The 18,130-nt window shown below is 49.6% G+C and overlaps 8 protein-coding genes and 1 non-coding gene across 9 annotated transcripts; 5 read left to right on the top strand and 4 right to left on the bottom strand.

The window, feature by feature from the left end:
* The first annotated feature begins 46 nt into the window (after positions 1-46).
* On the top strand, positions 47-117 carry HD556DRAFT_t50. Its single transcript has one exon. It is a non-coding gene; the product is annotated as a tRNA-Gly (tRNA).
* A 215-nt stretch (positions 118-332) lies between these two features.
* On the top strand, positions 333-1,941 carry HD556DRAFT_1234057 (uncharacterized protein; the record flags this gene model as incomplete). Its single annotated transcript, XM_041297638.1, has 4 exons — positions 333-401; positions 458-930; positions 985-1,195; positions 1,252-1,941. Coding segments are annotated over 4 exons (1,443 nt in total), but the record flags the coding sequence as incomplete, so codon positions are not given.
* A 792-nt stretch (positions 1,942-2,733) lies between these two features.
* Positions 2,734-4,877, bottom strand: HD556DRAFT_1234087 (DUF974-domain-containing protein; the record flags this gene model as incomplete). Its single annotated transcript, XM_041297641.1, has 4 exons — positions 2,734-3,768; positions 3,820-4,215; positions 4,277-4,771; positions 4,830-4,877. The coding sequence occupies 4 exons, from the start codon at positions 4,875-4,877 to the stop codon at positions 2,734-2,736; spliced, it is 1,974 nt and encodes a 657-aa protein (XP_041162157.1).
* A 354-nt stretch (positions 4,878-5,231) lies between these two features.
* On the bottom strand, positions 5,232-5,919 carry HD556DRAFT_1431347 (ribosomal protein S10 domain-containing protein; the record flags this gene model as incomplete). The annotated part of the gene is made up of 2 exons (XM_041305003.1): positions 5,232-5,784; positions 5,840-5,919. The coding sequence occupies 2 exons, from the start codon at positions 5,917-5,919 to the stop codon at positions 5,232-5,234; spliced, it is 633 nt and encodes a 210-aa protein (XP_041162156.1).
* A 135-nt stretch (positions 5,920-6,054) lies between these two features.
* HD556DRAFT_1467411 (mago nashi) lies at positions 6,055-7,052 on the top strand (the record flags this gene model as incomplete). Its single annotated transcript, XM_041308385.1, has 6 exons — positions 6,055-6,095; positions 6,195-6,310; positions 6,360-6,423; positions 6,472-6,559; positions 6,618-6,707; positions 6,756-7,052. 6 exons carry the CDS (start codon positions 6,055-6,057, stop codon positions 6,804-6,806), a joined length of 450 nt encoding a protein of 149 aa, XP_041162155.1. The 3' UTR covers positions 6,807-7,052.
* Positions 7,053-7,212: 160 nt separating this feature from the next.
* On the bottom strand, positions 7,213-10,426 carry HD556DRAFT_1431345 (RNA12 protein-domain-containing protein; the record flags this gene model as incomplete). The annotated part of the gene is made up of 15 exons (XM_041305002.1): positions 7,213-7,478; positions 7,529-7,594; positions 7,644-7,746; positions 7,795-7,974; positions 8,029-8,198; positions 8,250-8,307; positions 8,357-8,859; positions 8,915-9,078; positions 9,128-9,206; positions 9,261-9,413; positions 9,469-9,532; positions 9,584-9,856; positions 9,903-9,989; positions 10,043-10,331; positions 10,389-10,426. 15 exons carry the CDS (start codon positions 10,424-10,426, stop codon positions 7,213-7,215), a joined length of 2,493 nt encoding a protein of 830 aa, XP_041162154.1.
* Positions 10,427-10,907: 481 nt separating this feature from the next.
* Positions 10,908-14,679, top strand: HD556DRAFT_1431344 (uncharacterized protein; the record flags this gene model as incomplete). The annotated part of the gene is made up of 16 exons (XM_041305001.1): positions 10,908-11,247; positions 11,275-11,364; positions 11,398-11,720; positions 11,780-11,849; positions 11,903-12,142; positions 12,179-12,405; positions 12,439-12,476; positions 12,513-12,585; positions 12,637-12,771; positions 12,808-12,826; positions 12,851-12,963; positions 13,003-13,103; positions 13,131-13,227; positions 13,258-14,241; positions 14,263-14,362; positions 14,387-14,679. The coding sequence occupies 16 exons, from the start codon at positions 10,908-10,910 to the stop codon at positions 14,677-14,679; spliced, it is 3,243 nt and encodes a 1,080-aa protein (XP_041162153.1).
* A 517-nt stretch (positions 14,680-15,196) lies between these two features.
* On the top strand, positions 15,197-17,096 carry HD556DRAFT_1268274 (tubulin gamma chain; the record flags this gene model as incomplete). The annotated part of the gene is made up of 9 exons (XM_041299142.1): positions 15,197-15,280; positions 15,337-15,503; positions 15,557-15,739; positions 15,799-16,089; positions 16,146-16,301; positions 16,358-16,504; positions 16,564-16,725; positions 16,778-16,895; positions 16,951-17,096. Exons 1-9 carry the CDS (start codon positions 15,232-15,234, stop codon positions 17,094-17,096), a joined length of 1,419 nt encoding a protein of 472 aa, XP_041162152.1. The 5' UTR covers positions 15,197-15,231.
* A 207-nt stretch (positions 17,097-17,303) lies between these two features.
* On the bottom strand, positions 17,304-18,021 carry HD556DRAFT_1431342 (multi protein bridging factor 1-domain-containing protein; the record flags this gene model as incomplete). Its single annotated transcript, XM_041305000.1, has 5 exons — positions 17,304-17,347; positions 17,402-17,564; positions 17,614-17,696; positions 17,755-17,816; positions 17,930-18,021. 5 exons carry the CDS (start codon positions 18,019-18,021, stop codon positions 17,304-17,306), a joined length of 444 nt encoding a protein of 147 aa, XP_041162151.1.
* Positions 18,022-18,130: the final 109 nt, after the last annotated feature.

Raw genomic sequence — 18,130 nt, 5'->3', positions numbered from 1 at the left:
TAGCAAATCAAACACTATATGGTACTGATGGCCCAACGTATCGCAAGCATTAATGGGGTAGTGGTAACCTGGGTCGTTGCCATCGACCCGCCGGGGGTTCGATTCCCTCTTAATGCATTTTTGTGGTTAGTTTTCCTTGATGAAACTGTTACCCTCGTTTAGCTTTCTCACGTTACATCGATGGTCAACGTAGGCCAGGGAACGTATCAGTTCCGATAGCGGTGTAGTTAGTTACTTCAATAAAGCAGTGAGTCAGTAAACCCCCGCCGTTTTGACTATGGATGAATTAGCTATTGGCTCATATAGGGATCCCTCGTCATCCCTTCCCTACTATTCCTCTCGACATACTTTTCGATATATTTCAGCATCTTCCTATCCAAAGCGTCCTGGCACTACGGCAGGTTGGCGCCCCTGCTTCATTTCACGGCATTTTTTAATCTGATTTTTTATTTTCTAGACTAGTAAAAGTTTTTATGCTATTACCCGTCTGCGCAGTCTCTGGGCTCTCCTTCTGCGGACTCTTGTCCAGGAACAAAATATCCCTATACCCTACTTTGATGGAAAATCTCTCGGGTCTTTGTCAGCCTTAGAGCTCGAGCGGCTTACATGTCGTGCACTCGCTCTTCGCAGCAACTGGACTAACCCTAATCCGAATGTGAAGAGGGAAATTGATTTTGAAGAGCCCTCCGAGAAGGATTTGTACATTTTCTCTATGGAGTTTCTCCCTGGCAAAAGAAATCGTTGGTTTATTTCTGTTGCGACTAGGGGTGTAGACCAATTTCGCCTACAACGCGTTATCCAGTGCTGGGACCTTGCTGTCCTACAACCCGTGTGCATAGCAAAACTGACATACATGGAAGGGCCATACGACCGTGTTGTTATCAATGACGATCCCTCTTCTCCAGCCATGATAGCGATCCAGTCATCACTGTAAGTGTAAATAGTAACACCCGCTTTAACGTTCTTGCTGATGGTCTATCATAGAACGGAAATACTCACAATCGACTTCGAAGAGAAAAACCCCGAGTCAGCATTCGTTCCGTTGAGTACCATTGATGGACTTAGAGAGATTCACCTACTCAGTGGGAGCACACTCGTCACCCGGCGTCCAGAACACGACGGAGAAGTGAGCATATGGGACATCAGTGATCAACCTTATGAGAAAATCCAGTTGGTGAGCCCCTCGCTATCACCGGTTAGCTTGTTTTTCCCGTGTAATCCCGCACGTCGCTGAGTTCTATGATTTGGCAGTTCCATTACTGCGAAGCTATGCATCTCTGTGACGATTACATAGTAATCATCCGCTGTCAGATTGTTGAGCTCTACTCCACCATTCCCCGACCCAACAACATTGCAACGCCGGGAGTGTCAATCTCGTACCCACTCGCACAGCACAGCTTTCAACAGCTCATACAGTCCGTCTATATGTCAGGGCAAGTCAACTGGCATGCTGCGCGCTCGCGCCGCCCCTCACCAATCAACATTGTCGTTCGATATCGAAGCACCGATCTCTGGCCGGCGAACACATTGCATCTTTTCGTACTTACGCCAAATCCAGCGTACATCCCAGGACGAGAGACTTCTCTATATAACCTTCCATACGTGGCGCAGCCCACTCTAGTGCAGACGATAGGCTCACCAGTGTTTTCATTTCAGATGTCGGACGTTGCTCTCGGACGATACGGTACTGTTATCTGGCTTGACAACTATTACGAAGACTGGGCGTACGCGAGGGAGCCTAGCGAGTTCGATCAACGACTTGCAGGACAGATACTGACGGCTACAGGAGGATTCTCGACTAGCCAGCATGGCTCACATGATTCCATGGTATTTCGCGTACGAGACCGCAACGATTGGAGAAGGGTCGCGATTGATGAGGAGTCTGGGAGAATTGTGGTCGGTGATGTGGACGGTGCGATAACACTCTTCGAATATCTTTAACTTGGTTTCTTCATTTGCTTTTGTTTTGATTATTGTCTCTTGACATGGACATTCTTCTCCATACCCACATCAAACTCACATTTAGCATATTTCACCATTTTCTCGTCTGTCACTTATATCCCTCGTCCATAATATACGAAGTTAAATCCATTGCGGTGGTGTATAATTGCGCGTTTCATTCCTGCTAGGTTTCCATTCCGAAAGGATCACAAAAATTCCAAGTCACGGCCGATATATCGCAGATGAGGACCTAAAAAACCAATGTGCCGTGTCATAATCCCATACCCGGAAATGTACCGCTGACGGTGTCAGTCCGAGTTCCCTCAATGTTTTTCTGAAACTGATCACCAGAGAATGTTTTCTTATTGGAAAAATCATGAATCCTTGGTACTGTTTACACGGCGCAACAAGATGCAGTTTGACCTGGAGAAATGCTGGGCGAATGTGACTGTTTCCACATCGACGAAAAGCGTTTGGGCAGCTAAAAATCCAGCGACTTCACGTAACGCTTGCAAGATGTATTGGTTCACAAGACGTTCGTAGTCTGTTTTAACCCGCTCATCACCAGGAATATCATGTGCACCTTGAACTCGTCACGAAGCTGTACCCACATGCTCAAGCACACGCTGGACAATACGCCTCCCAAAGCTTGCACACTCGGACGCTGGTGACTGCAGTCACGCATAAAACGACCCACAATTCTTCCACTTATCGAGCGACCGGTTTTGGCCATACCGGCGTGCATGCACCTCCCTAAATCGTGTGAGGCCCATTAGATTAAATAAATTATGATCATGAATGGACCCAAAGTTCGGCGACTACGTCTAACTCTTTCATTGTCCTTGCTTCCCTCGCGCCGGACCCTAAGTGATGAGTAGCCTGATCTGTACCAACATCCACGAGCTCATCCCTGACCAGTAGGATGCGCAAGCCACCCGCTCGCACAAATCCTGTCTGCATAGGCAGGAAGGTAAGTTCAAACTCTTGACTACCCTCTGCCTTCCTCACGTCATCATCTGATGAGTCCTCATGATGACTGGCGTGACTGGGATCAGCGAGCGTAATGGGGTTCAGGAACTGTGTGGATGACCCAACAAATACACAGCCTTTCAACTTTGCGCGTTTCTCCTCATCAGCGAACTCAAAGTAAGGGGGTGGCAATGTGGGTCCCCCGCGTGTGAGAATCTTCTCTGGCGAGATAACCAAGAGATTCTCGCTTGCCATGTTGGGGGAATTTTGTACAGGGGTAACAAGCGTTGACGTCGCAGAAGTGAGGCCCAGAGACGAGAACCGTGAGCTAATTGTCTCGGTGGCCTGGAATGGTTCAGGGTATGCAATCGCTGTAGCACGCGGATATTGAAGATGTTGTACAGCAAGAGTTATAACCCTTTGTTTCCCTTTGGCCTTTGGTAGAGCAGCAGAAACAGTGGCAGTGAAAGCAATCTTGAAGGGCCGTTCAACAGCGATAGATTGCCTGGCAATATGGTTTACGATAACGTCGACCTCGACGTCCAACACGGAAGCAGGCGCCGGTGGTGCTGGTTGTTGTTGATTTGGTGCGATAGGCATGTTGGACATAGATCCAGCTGCTGATGATTGCGGGCGCGTGCGGAAGGGTGAGCCTGGTCTGTATGGAGCCGGGGTTGGGGAACTAGGTCGAGAAGGAGGAAGTTGTGGAGATCGTGGTCGGGCGGGCGATGATGGTGCACTTGGCACGGTGCGCTGAAGATAAGGCGGAAGCGCTGAAACAGGGTGCTGGAGTGGGGGAGCTGGAGTTGAAGTTGGGTTCGGAACTGGAGTGGGGCCAGGAAATCGACGGGACAACATCTACGTGTCAAAAATAAGCAATGAAACTACTCTTTTGGACGGTGATCTCACCGAAGTTAATAAACGCCCAGGCTCGCCGAACTGAGAACGCCATGAGATGTCAAGTCTACCGAGAGGGATGACACTGCCTGCTGCATGAACGACAGGAAACGAGGAAGACGATGTTGGGGTCAGGATATAGATATACTGTCGTATGGCTTGTGGTTGCATGAGAGCCATCGAACCAGAGAATAATCTCCGATCCTTATCATCATCTGTCGTGTTGGCATCGACAACACTCCATCCCTCCGCGCATTCAAACTCCATGCGCTCGAACCACATCGTATCCTGTGTTAAGTTTTGAATGTGGACCTCGAGAAATACTTTCTCGCGCTCTGACGAAATCATCAACGCCGACGGAGACCGAGGTGTATGTACCTTTGTCTTTACAGAAAGAGGGTTGGTAACCTAGCGCATTTTCAGTCGAAATATTCAAATTGCCAGAAGTCCTATTGAAAACAATACATACAGCAAACTTGTAAAACTTGCGGAAGGTTGCTTCATTTGAGGGATCATTAGCACCAGGGGACTGGCGGTATGACGGAGGCAGGTGGTATGAGACGATACAAGCCAGAACATGGTGGCCCAACTCCTTCACCTCGTGGTGGGCCACATATTCCAGTGAATCTCCTATTGCGAGCTTGAAACCTGGGCCACCAAGTTCAGCCAACAGTATCTTGGAGTTTGCTGTCTGGATCTCAACGCGGACACTGACACCCTCGACGTCGATATTGGTCTCATTGTTAATGCATATGCAACTGGAGAATGTTTCGCCTAGCTGAATGGCTCCGAACGAGGCGGGAAGCGTAAGGAACTCAGATGCTTGAGTAAGATCCCGTAGGGTCTTTGGGTGGCCTTGGAGAGGTGTCTTTCCTTGCAGAGAGAGAATGGACGCAGTAGAGTGGGCAGAGAATGAAGGAGAGCTGGAATAAAAGGGCTGCCATGCGCTAGCTAGTGATGGTCTCTGTCATTAAGTACCAGCATTGATCACCACGTCGCGCGCTGAAAGATTGTCCACCCACAGATACCCGCATCACTTTCAGTGATAAAAGATGTCCTTGCGCATCCATGTTTGTTGCGGTGGCCGTATATGAGCGCTTGAGCTGTGGTAGGCCAGGACCTAGTACTGAAGTGTCTACAGTCTGAATACCGTCTACTAGTACTTTGCGCTGAGTGTTGTTTGTTCATATTAGAATTCAAAGCCATCGGCTATCCTCTGTCGGGGAACCTCCGGAGAGACCCATTCTGCAGACTGGAGGTCAACCGGAAACAATTGGTTCTGGGAGTCATGACGCTGACAAGGTGTAGGATAGCCGTAAAACATGCATGTAGTCGGGTCTGTACTCTAGTTACAGTAATATCATGCATGGACCATCAGATGATTATAGCGCAAAATAAATCAAAGATAGAAAACGTATCAAATATCAAAGTTCTTGCTGCACAATTTTCTTTGCCAACGCCTTAACGTTGTCGGCACTGGATCCTAGTCTGGTTGAGCCTACGGCTGCATCTACCATCTGTTGTCCGATACCAGGAGGTGCCCTCTTCCATTGAGTCACTCTCAGCCCAACTCCAGGCATTGTATGTCGAGCGATGTACCGCACCCAACGGTCGACGACCTCGGGGTCTGCATCCCATGCTTTAATTGCACGTTTGTGCACCTTCCGCTCGAAGTTCTCTTGACTCTTTTTGTGCACGAACGGACCACGAGGTACAGTCCATAGCGAGCGTTGTGTTGGCAAGTACACCGGGCGTGAAATTGGGATGCCTAATGCTGCAGCTGCATGTCCTACAAAATGCATGTACAGTTCAAGAAATTGTGGGTGATATGCGCGGAACTGCAGCTGAGCGACTGGAACTGAATGAGTGCGGGGGTGGTATGACGGGGGGTAGAGGCTACGTCCATGAATAATCATGGAAGAAAACTCTTCTTCTGTCAATGGTGCAGAAGCCTCCGATTCCAGCTGTCGAGTAGCACTGCATAAAGGCTGATATCATTCAGCTGCAAGACACGTAGTGAGCAAGCACATACACTGGGTGGCTGCTGCTGCCATTAAACCGCACAAATCTGGCTATAGTTGGCAGAGCCAGACAAGATCGTCGAGGGAACATGTCTTCAAGTTCGCGAATCACGCTCAATTCCGAATTCAGTCTATGGTCAAAATATCGAACCCGGCGAATGCCGGATCATGCCTTTGAAACCCTCCGATTCATGAGCTTTGGAACGAGGCTCAACAATAGACCGCTATGTCTTCCCATGACAGTGACCCATTTTATCTCAGGCGGGTGTCCTGCTAATTCATGAAATAATTGAGCTGACAGGTGTTTTCAGATACTAGTAAATCATGATGAATTCTGTTTTGTGATGTCGCTAAATGTTCATGCAGCACTGGTCATTCAGGAAAACACGGCCATGAATTCTTGGAGTTTGAGTACTCCCATGGTCGTCTTCGATATGCCAACAACTCGAACTATAGGAATGACAGCTTGATCCGTAAAGAAAGTCGGTGGTTCATTTTGCGTCCCGCTCGAGTGCTGACCCAAGTCCTCAGTGTGGGTAGGACCGTTAGTGGTCAAGGAGCTCAAGCGCATTGTGGAATCGAGTGAAATCACAAAGTAATCACAAGCTGTGCCCCATTTTTGACCTGCTGACGGGCCTTTCAGGGAAGATGATACGAACTGGCCGAAAAAAAACATCGTTGGAAAGCAAGAACTTGAGATACGTGTAGGCAATGACCACATTGCCTTCGAGGTACGTGATTAGCAGTATCTCTACAAATGGTATCTCATAACTCATTCGTCACATTTAGACTGCAAAAATCGGGTCACTTGTTGATATCCAAGACAGCGAGGATCCTGAAGGACTTCGTGTATTTTACTACCTTGTACAAGATTTGAAGGTGTGTCTTCGCCTACTTTCCCTCACACTATCTTACAGTCATCTGTAGTGTTTGATATTCTCCCTTATTTCTCTTCACTTCAAGATCAAGCCTATCTAGCTATATTCGTATCTCTTGGGCCAGGTCCAAATAACGCACCAGCAGCACCACAAATATTACCTTTGTATCGCCCTAAATTTCAGGCAACGCTGTTTAAATCACTGTCCTTCTTAATGCAAGATACATAAGTCATCGCATTCTGGACAGTTCATTTCAGGAGCTTCAGCGAAGGAAAAGTGCATTCTTGGTTCAAGTTTACGCCTCAAGTCGAAAGCGGTGTTGCAAGCACGGGGTGGCTCAGAAGAAGGCAATAGTGTAAATCTTGATTCTGTGTACTGAACTGGGAGAACGATACCAGGTCAGCTGTAGTCTACTCACCCCATCGACTAGCGTCCGTGGACCCTACTTCGTAAAAGTTGATCTATAGAATCTGCAGAGTATATGTCAAGCGTACGATACTATATAATCAAGCACCCTTCGCCAATACTCTCTTTAACTCAGCATTCCGCTTCTCCAGGGTCTGAATCTTTGTTTGTGCGGAACGCATCTTCTTCAACAAGTATTCCCTCCGCTCGGACGTTGCTCTACGCCTGAACCACCAAAATGACCGCTCCGTTTTTGAGAGGTCCTGAAGCGTGCTAAGCTCGGACTCGCATGTACGAACGGTACTTTCAGCGCTCGAGATAACTTTGTCGTTGAGCGCGATGTCTTGTGTGGCTTGGAAGACAGGGTCTGACGCATCGTTAGTGAGAGAACATTGATCACAATCGCATTGCCGTTACCGTTCACAAGTCTCTCAAAGACATATTTGAACACGGGCTTTCCGGGACGTATCGTGGATGGTCGACCTGAAAAGGATATTAAATAGCGTCCCCCAGCCTGAATGATTGACAGTACCATGCCGTGTGCTGATAGATATGATCTCAGCGTGTTCCATGACACGAAGCGGCAGCTCGTCTCCCTTGAAAGGCACATCGAGTAATACTTCATAATACGGCAGCTGACGAGAAAAGTGAGTAACCTGTCGACTAGCACAGGAGTTGATTACCTCAGCTCGGCGTGCCAGCTGCTTGAGCACAGTCCACGCCTGCTCCCTGGACCACGGCAAACTCTTAGCGTCGTCGATGTCCTCTCCAAAGGCCTTCTTCCTCAGTTCTCCGACACCGTCAGCAATGATATCTTCCACCGCTTCCTCGATGCCTTGATTACCGCAGACTTTGTGGATTAGCTATATGTGAGGAAGGTATCAGTATGCGCATTAAAAAGGCAACATATAACTTACACGTTCAAGGTCGCTCGTGCGGCCGCCAAGGTGTTCGATGGCCTTCTTTTGTGCGGGCGTGAGATCCGAAGTGATACCAGCATCGTACAGGCGTCGGCGGACAAAGGAGAGTGCAGTGGGGGCATCAGCATCATGAAGGGCAATAGAGTTCAATGGCTTGGAAGGCAACGCTGCAGCGCCATATTAGCAATACCTCATATGGGTGTAGATAAAACACATACCCCGGGCCAGTAGCTTTGCATCCTCGCGGTTGTCGCTGACTACGATAACATGGGCAACCTCGAAAGATATTAAGAGCACAGTTGACAAGTGGAGTGATGCGAATCACCTGATTCTCGGCGAGGGACGCTGCCCAATGCGCCAAAACGCCGAGAAGTTCTTCTTTGTAAACTCCTCCCCGTGCGGCATAGTTTTTGATGACCACAATCGGTAGCGTACGCACAACTTGCACGTCCTCTGCGTGCCGGTGTTGTTGTCTTGCTAGCTCCTCGCTCGTCTTCTCCCCTCCATCACTCAAGTTTACGACATCTTCCTCTATCACATTGAAGCCCGCAAGCCCGCCGTCGTCACCCTCTAGTAACTCGTCGCCCACCCCAAGCTCGCTTATAACGCCGTTTCCGGCAATACAGTCCAGCCGTGGATCGTGCCATGTCCCGGCGCGAATACGAGCACGAGTTCGTGCTTCTTCGGCTTGTCGTGCTTCAGCTTCTTGTGTTGCTTTAATAGCGCGCTGCGCAGAAGTGCGAAGGGAATGATTGACTTTCTTCAACGCTGTGCCTGTGACTTCAAGTATTTGTTTCAGCTGGTCTTCAAGGGAAGACTTAAAGCCCGCTAGAAATACATTAATTATTCCACTAACAAAGTGAAGAGGAGTCAATCAGGTCACCTTTTTGCCCGATTAGGCCAACGGTCGCAATGTCCACCATGTTGTTGACGGAGTTCAGGAAGGCAAAAATTGGTCTGTAGCCGGTCTGCTGTGCGAGTGCGGAGACGAGACGCATGTCTGATGTCGCTCTATTGAGCTCAGCACAATCGATCACTAAAGTTTTTCTGCAAAGCATGATAAGCTGTGTCTAGATGGACGTAGCGTATTACAAACCTGCCAGTGTCGCGGATGATAGCCTCGACCATACGCGATTTGCCACTGCCCTGGGGACCATGCACGAATGCAACGGTAGCTATTCAAATTGTGCTGTCAGAATTTTACATTGGAAAATAGGCGAGAAACTTACAAGGTAGGTCAGAGAGGTAGCTCCGCACAGCGCTTTCTGCATCCTTACGCTCCTTCCAGATGTCTCCCTGTGCAGAGACGTCTTCACGAGCCAAGCTCGTGAGGGAGAACCGGTCCAAGGCATTCGCACGAAGCCATTTATATAATTTATATTCTGAAGTGAAAGAAATAAGTTAGTACGTTCAATGACTGTGATTGGAATTACTTACCGCGATAATCGAACCAATTGAGCATCTTCCCTTCAACAGAAAGGACTCTTATGGGATCAAATATCTAAACAATTTTTTTCTAGCTCATGAATAAATCGGAGAAGAGTTCACGCACAGTGTAAGTCAACGTGCCGAGTAAAAAAAATATGATCGGCAACACAATCCTGGGATGCGAAGTCAGCCAGTCTCTGATTGCATGGGCCTGAATGGGACGTTGATATACAGTCTTCAGGCGTGTTGTTCCATCACCATCGGAGAATGTGTATCCATGGATGGTGTTCCGTGCGATGGTGGCGGAGCGTACGCGGTGAAAAAGAATATCGGAGGAGCGGAGTGTGCCTGCAGGAACGGGTGTAGGGGAAGTGATATTCTGTATCCGGCCGCACGACTGGCATGGCGTAAGGAGAGGTAAACTTATAAATGAGTGAACTCACTCGAAACAGACTATACAAGGCTTCTTCAGGAACATCTGGGCCCTGGAAGGACACGTGGACGATTCCTGACGGATATCGGTACATATCCTAATCGCGTTGTTTGCATTCTCGCCAAGTAACTTCTACTTGCGAAAACGCACCTCAAGAAACGGCTCTCCCTTCACGAGCCAAATATTACAGTGATTAAGTCCCGACCAAGAGGGGAGACCGCCGTGCTTAGTAGCTTCAAGTTGGAGATCCGTCTGAAGCATTTCGAGTGCGGTCTGATGATCACGACCAGTATAAGTGAAGCGCACAAAGACACCACCATCCTTCTGATAAGGCTGGAGCTCGTGTATGTGGAAGTCATGCGTCTTTACAGTCTCGAGACGCTCATGCAAACGCTCCAAGAGGTTTTCCTCGCGTAATATGCCAATGTAGTGTCGAAGACTGCGTGGGTTTAGTTAGGGTAAAAGGTGCAGTTGAGTGGTACGAACTCCCAGATACCCAAGCGAATAGGGAATACAGAGTCGATGAACAACCATCGTTCTTGAGACTATAGATAGTGATTAGTGTCGAGAACCCATGGTCTCGAAGTCACTTACGTCCCCGTCCAATTTAGATGTGCTCGCTGTCTCTGGTGTGTCCGGTGATACACGTGTGCTCGTATGTATTCGTCGTGTCTTGTGTGACAAAGAGCGCAAATTTCGAGCAACCAAGTTCAACGGACTTCTTGAATACATGCTGTAGCCTATCAGATGCTTACTGTGGCCAAGCTAGCTACTAGCAGATCATCGACGTCAATAGTATCGGAATCATTTACCGGTTCCTTATATTATAACGTAATGACCCGCCGGGCTGTGTGATCGTGGGAGAGTATCGCCTCATTTGTGCTCTTGTGCGGATGAAACGGAGCAAAGTTTGCATCCCGTGAGGGTTCTCCACGCGCTGTAGACACTGTCAGTTTGTGCGCACAGGACGACAGCGACCACTGGATCAAAACTGTTCTCGTCAACGCAGACAGTGATGAGCACCTATACCCAAATACAGGCCCGTCCCCCTCCAGCTGCACTAGGACGCAAAAATTCGTTCTTCGGCGCCATCAAGAATATTGTCACTGCCCCACTCTCATGGTTTGGTGGCAGCGAAGAAGACTTTGGCGATAGCGACGCCAGAGGAAAGCGAAGGCGGCTACCCATTGCCTCTGAGCAAACTCGCGATGACTCTGACTCTGACTCGGAGCAACGGACCAAGAGAATGAGAATGGGCAGCCCCAACAGAGATAAGCAACCATACCTTGATCCCCCCAGATCAGCCTTCATACAGCATCATAAGACATCTGAAGGTGTACGCATCCAAAATCACCGTCATGTTTCGCCCTCGCCACGAAAAGCCCTCCGTGTCCCTACTGCCACACCTCGCAATAGACGCACGATGTCCCCTTACCCAAGTGGATCGCAGCTCAAGGCACAGCCGTCTGTGCGTACAATGTCTCTTGATCCTCCGTCTGGGTTAGGTTACTCCGGTTCGCCAGCCCGGTTGCAGCCAGTTCCCACTATGCAAGATCTTACCGAGGAGAAAGATGCCATGTCCATCAGCAGGGAACCGTCCATGTCAAACCTTCGTATGCGTACGTCTGTTACACCCCAGCCCTCAGGTTCCGATTTCGGCCCCGTCATTCCCCCTCGCCGGGAGCGCGATCCAACTGAACCGCCACCACTTACGACATTGATGTCAAACCCCATGTTTGTCAAGCCCCCGCCTGGCTTGCAGAAGCTCACAACTGCGGAAATGACCAGACAAGCAACTCTTGGCTCATTGTTAGACTCTCAGCGTAAGGTGAGGATTTTTCTCTTGTTTCTTTTATCGTAGGCGTACTTTTGACACGAATTTCTCAGCAAACCAGTTCACCTGTCCGACGGGGGTCTGTTCTGTTTGGCACAGGATCCATGACAGACATATCCGCTCGTACGTATGCCTATATTCGTAATCGCTTTTGATAGCTGATTATCTTGCAATAGCCCATCTTTGGCCGATCAACCCCGCCGAGAAGGCCCTGCATGAGCTTGAGGTATACAAAACTCCCCTTCTTCCCTCCCGCCTCAAGGGTGCACCGATCCCGGATACTTTTATATCCAAGAAGAGCCGCCCTATCACTCTCATGCATGACCGGGACCGAGAGCGTAAGAAGGGGAAAGGCAAGAACAAGATGAAGGATCGAGACGGTGTCAATGGGACAAAGCCATACGCGGGTGAGGGTGGTATGAAAAAGTGGCTGGCAAGGAGAAAGCGGGAAGAGGAGGCGGTGCGAGCGTATGAGGAGGCCGATCGAGAGAAGGAGAAAGAGCGGACGATGGAGGAAGACGAAAGCGCTGAAGCTGAGGCTGAGAGGTTGAACGAACAACAAAAGAAAGCACAGGAGGAAGAGGCACAACTCAAGAAACAGATGGAAGTTGCGGTAGTTCCGAAGGCGCCTACATTCGAGCCGAAACTCAATGCTACAAGGGAAATGTCGTCTCTCCGCGTTGGACGCTCGCGGATGCGCAATCACATTGAGCGCCCGACAGCAAAGCGCACAAATAAGTTCTCTGCGGCGTTTGAAGATGACGAAGATGTTATGGATGATGAAAGAGCCGCACTTGAGGAGGCTGCAAAGAAAGTACCCGTGTTCGAAATCCCTGCTGGGTTCACGTTTGCAAAAGAGGTAGATCATTTTTATGGCACTGATGAATAAACGATCTCATCATTTTTGCAGACGTCCATATCTCATGATATCACAGGTGCAAAAGAACCTCCCATCAGCGCGCTTCCGTTTTCATTGTCTAAACCGACTGCACCTGCGGCTAAGCCGGTCCCAGCACCCGAGCCCTCTGTAACACCCGCTCCAGCAGTCCCTGCCATCTCGTTTGTTCCTCCTACCCCGCAGCCTCTCAAAACAGAGGCGCGTACTGAGCTCGCGCCCATTACAGCTGCCCTTCCCACAAGTGCCTCTAGTATTCCCAATTTCTTTGCTGATACGGTTGCGTATGCCAAGCCGTTGGCCGTCACTACTCACTCGGGATCTTTTGGCGCACCCCCTCCTGTTCTTGCACTCACAACAGCACCGGCACAAGTGCTAGAGGCTCCAAAGGTCACTGAGGCGTCTACTTCCTTGTTTGGTACACCTGTAATTGCTCCTCAAATATCTGCCACATCATCCTCTGCGCCTGCTACGACTTCTATGTTTGGAGCAGCTCCTCCGTCTGCAAGCACTCCAATTTTCGGCCCTTCTTCCACTAGCACTGGCACCTCATTTGGTGTTCTAGCACCACCAAAAGCAGCGCCTGCAGCGATAGAGTTGACGCATGTCGCTTCCCCCGTCATTTCTCCGCCGCAGCCATATGCCTCTACCCCTGCACCGTCCTCTTCGCCATTTTTGTTTGGCGCTTCAACTGCACCTGCTGAAATCGCCCCTGCCAAAGAAGTTCCAAAGCCAGCGGAACAAGAAGCAAGCAAACCTCCGTCGCTCTTTGGAGCTACCTCACCTGCCGTTTCCTTCGGCTTTGGCACACCCGCCGTTTCTGTACCTGCAGCTGAGCCGTCCAAGCCTGGATTCTCTTTTGGGGAACATGCGCCGACGCCTGCGATGACAGAGCCATCGAAGAGTGCTTTCTCATTCAGCGGGCCCGCATCTTCTACTACCCCTACGCCCGTACCTGCTCCTGTGATAGAAACTCCCAAACCATTTTTCGGGAAGCAAGACACAACCTCGACGGCTGGATTTCCGTTCGGCCCACGCCCCAGTACTGCGCCCGCAGAGGAGAAACCTGCCTCGGTGCTTCCGCCTTTCTCATTTGCGTCTGCTTCGCCTGCCCCAGCTGAGAAGAAGCCATTCACCTTTGGTACCCCTTCTCCTGCACCACCTACTACTTCAGCCAAGCCATTCAGCTTCGGGCATGCCAATGCGGGCAGCAATGCTGCTGACACGAGCAAACCGTTCAATTTTGGGCAGTCTGCTCCTGCTCCTGCACCCGTGCGTCCTGCCACGCCACCAAAAGCAGACCAGGAGATTAGCATGGATGAGAGCCCGAGTCGTGACATGAATATCAACGGGAAGGCACCAGAACGGCCAATACTCGACTTTTCTTCTTTCATTGGTGCCAGCAGCACCCCCGCAGGGAGCACCCTCTTCGCGCAGAGCCCTGCTACGGCAACAGGTCCTGGATTCGGATTCGGTACAGCTAGTGCCAATCCATTCTCGAAGCCAGAGGACAAGGAAAAGCCGGGGATGGCGTTTGGCTCCGGGAACTTTGGCCAGCCTTCTAGCTCAGGCTTTGGATTTGGGCAGGGCGCAACTGAAACACCTGCCGCAGCATCTACAGTGCCATTCTCGTTTTCGCAGGCAGCATCACCTAACGTGGCGCCGACCCCAGGGTTTGGATTCAACCAGACCGCAAGCAACGCATTTGGGCAACAGCAAAACACATCGTCAGCACCATCCAGTCCATCGACATTTAACCGTCCAGGGACATCATTCTCTTTTGGCACACCCGCGTCTACGCAGCCTGCTGCATCTTCGTTTGCGTTCGGGGGTAGTCAGCCTGCGTCCCCGGCTACCCCTTCTGGCGGGCTTCCACAGTCCTCAGGCGGTGCGTTTACATTCGGTCAGTCGGGTGCAGCGCCAGCTGCAACGCCAAATTCATTTGCTCCTACTGCCGCTTCATCTGGCGGAGGCGCTCTATTTACCATCGGTGCTGCTCCTCAGCCTGATGGAAGACAAATCAAGAAGCTCCCTCGTCGTGGAGTTGGGAGACGTTAATCGTCTATGAGACCTTTCCTTATGGTAATCCATAGGCTACGGACTTTCTCCACAGAAAATTCTTCTCCTCTAGTCTCGTCTTGTTTCATCTCTGCTTTCAATTGCGCTACCATCACCTCACTCCACCCCGACCAATTCTGATGTCAAGCATCAACCGGCGTGCACCTAGCATGGTGCTCCTCTTTACGCATCTGTCTCTTTGGGTCTTCAGTATTCAGCAGCTCGTCCCTGCTCGTCCTGTAGCGCACAACAACATTCACCCAGAGGAACTATTTCATCGGCACACATGGATGGCTCAAGGCCACCACACGCTTATCTCCATGACACAAGTTTGATTATACACATACTCACTGGGCTCAAGGCCCGTAGACACAATCACATAGTTACCTGCATCATTAGCTTCTACGTGCAAATGTTTTCGTTGTTAGTGGGAAGTGGTTCATATAATGTTAATAACTCTTCTGCTGTTATGACTCTAAAGCAGTGTGTGAATGAGTTGACGGCGCGTGACGCGTGAATTTGATACAATCTTGAACGCGTTCCGCGTCCATCATGCCTCGCGAAATTGTGACAGTCCAGCTCGGTCAATGTGGCAATCAAGGTGAGCTCTCTAAACCCATTCAAGCCTCAGACATTCTGATCTAGCGATTGAAAAAGTGGGCGCTGTGTACTGGCAACGCCTCTGTGCTGAACACGGAATCAACAAAGAAGGTATCCTCGAGGAATGGGCGACCGAAGGTGGAGACCGCAAAGATGTCTTCTTCTACCAAGCGGACGACGAGCATTATATTCCACGCGCGATCCTTGTCGACCTGGAGCCTCGCGTACGTACTCCTATGACGCGTTGCAACTGATCTCCTAACTATGCATTGTCTAGGTTATCAACAACATCCTCACCTCACCGTGGGCGAATCTGTACAACCCGGAGAACATTTTTATGTCGAAAGATGGTGGTGGCGCTGGAAATAACTGGGCGCATGGGTATGCTTCTGGGGAGAGACTGTATGAAGAGGTCATGGAAATGATTGATCGAGAAGCTGAAGGGAGCGACTCTCTGGAGGTGAGCATTAGCTTTTGTTTCGCCTTGGTCTTTGTATGTCCTCATGAGTTGTCTTACAGGGCTTCATGCTCATGCATTCAATAGCAGGAGGCACGGGTTCAGGATTCGGTTCCTTCATTCTCGAGCGCCTGAATGATAAGTTTCCCAAAAAGCTCATCCAAACATACTCTGTTTTTCCGAACGCCAACGAGGGTGATGTCGTGGTGCAGCCTTACAACTCTCTCCTTACCCTTAAGCGTCTAACGAACCATGCTGACTCGGTCGTTGTCCTGGACAACGGCGCATTGGCGCGGATATCGGCAGATCGATTGCACGTTCAAACACCTACTTTTGACCAGACAAATCAGCTCGTGAGTGCACAAACAGAGTGATATTGTTTGATTGCTCAGCCTGATCACTGCCAAAGGTCTCAACAGTCATGGCTGCGAGCACGCAGACACTTCGATATCCAGGATATATGAACAACGACCTTGTGGGCATAATAGCCTCACTCATACCAACGCCTCGATGTCACTTCCTTATGACCTCGTACACACCCTTCACAAGTGATCAAATCGACAAGGTTCCTACTCCTCTATGTCTTTGGTGCACGGATTTGCTTATCTCCCGTATTATCAGGCAAAACCAATTCGTAGAACAACAGTCCTTGATGTTATGCGACGTTTGCTTCAGCCAAAAAACCGCATGGTGTCCACAACACCAAGCAAAACGGCCTGCTACATCTCAATCTTGAATATCATCCAAGGAGATGTCGACCCAACGGACGTACGACTCTCACCATTGGTTATTCATTTGACGTTCTGCCCACTCACTCTGTCATATAGGTTCACCAATCACTTCTGCGGATACGAGAACGTCAGCTCGCGAACTTTATACCTTGGGGACCAGCATCGATACAAGTAGCTTTGACGCGTCGTTCGCCATATGTCACGACAAATCACCGCGTCAGCGGACTCATGCTTGCTAACCACACGAGCATTGCCTCGGTAGAAAGACATTTTCGTACGTCTTCACTCAATGCTGATTTTTTTTCTCTAGCTATTCAAGCGGATGCTCGACCAGTTTGACCGGCTCCGGAAACGAAATGCATTTTTGGAGCAATACAAGAAAGAGAAAATGTTTGAGAATGGACTGGAAGAATTTGATGATGCGAGGTGTGTGACTTTTGAAGTCCACAACTAAGAATTTGATTGACCGGCGGCCCATTAGAGCGACTGCAGAGGAGTTGCTCAAAGAGTATAAGGCTTGCGAGAGTGCGGATTATATTACTTATGTAAGTTCTTTTGTTCACCGTTCATTGTATCTGCGCTCAGGTCAAGAGTTACAGGGGGCGCCAGACGCAGAACAGGGTTCATAGTGGGATTGAAGCGAAGTTCATGTATATCATTCGCTTGTTGTCTGATGGCTGCTTGTATTTTGTTCGATTTCCATTATGCTCAGAAACGTTGTAAATGATGTTCAGTACAATACTGCGAAAAGATCTAGTGATAACAGACAGAACTACACATGTAATAGCAATCCACACCGATATGTATCGATATAATGCGACGACGGAGGGGTCAAATCACGACTTCTTCGGCCCCTCCAGCTTCTTTCCAATATCCGCACCTATAAACGAGCATCATTTCTGAATGGTGCTTGAAATGGGACGTCTGTACTCACCACGAAGCTTGACACCCAGAATCCTCTCGAACTTGCCGAGGACCGCAGGATTAGGGATAGCCTTCCCGGATTCGTAGTCTTGTATTACAGAAGGCTTCTCGTTCGTCTTCTGGGCCAGGTCTTTCTGAGTCAGCTGCTTGTCCATGCGAGCAGTTTGGATGGCCTGCGTGCTGTGTAAGCGTCCACGTGACGGACTATGAGTCAGTACCGACCTTGCCGACGCTTGCGTTGACTTTCGGTGGAGGAGCAACTTCGTTCTCGCGGTCAAGCTTGGCTATGCGTTGGTGATCTGGCCCTGAATGCCACACAGTTAGTAAGTTGTGTGATACTGACTGACTTGTGTGATGACGCACCTGGACGGGCTTTGTTCCCACCAGCGGTGACCTTCTTGTCTGTAGCAACGACAGCTCCTGTTCTGCGCGCCTTTTGAGGTTGTCAGTCAAAGTCAGTTGATCTGGAAGTAAAAAGTCATACGGCTAAAATTTGTGATTCGTCAAGTATTTCAAGTACAAATGACTGTACCATTACTTACCATTCAAGTCCGACGCATTGCGGGTAACTTTGGGGGCCTTAGCCTTAAATCCGATGACGGTCTTGCTGTCCCATTCCATGTTGCTCATTATGGCTTTCCTGCAGAGTGGGAGGTGAAAGGAAGGGGTGGTATGTTAGTGTTGTGGACGTTGTGGCAAACAACTGGTGGCGCCGGCTTATTGATAAGTGATCATGTTG

The sequence above is a fragment of the Suillus plorans genome (assembly GCF_016647745.1).
Source record: "Suillus plorans strain S12 chromosome Unknown HD556scaffold_18, whole genome shotgun sequence".
Lineage (NCBI taxonomy): Eukaryota > Fungi > Basidiomycota > Agaricomycetes > Boletales > Suillaceae > Suillus > Suillus plorans.
The sequence above is the reverse complement of the archived record's forward strand: the minus strand, read 5'-3'. Positions and strand labels throughout refer to the sequence as shown.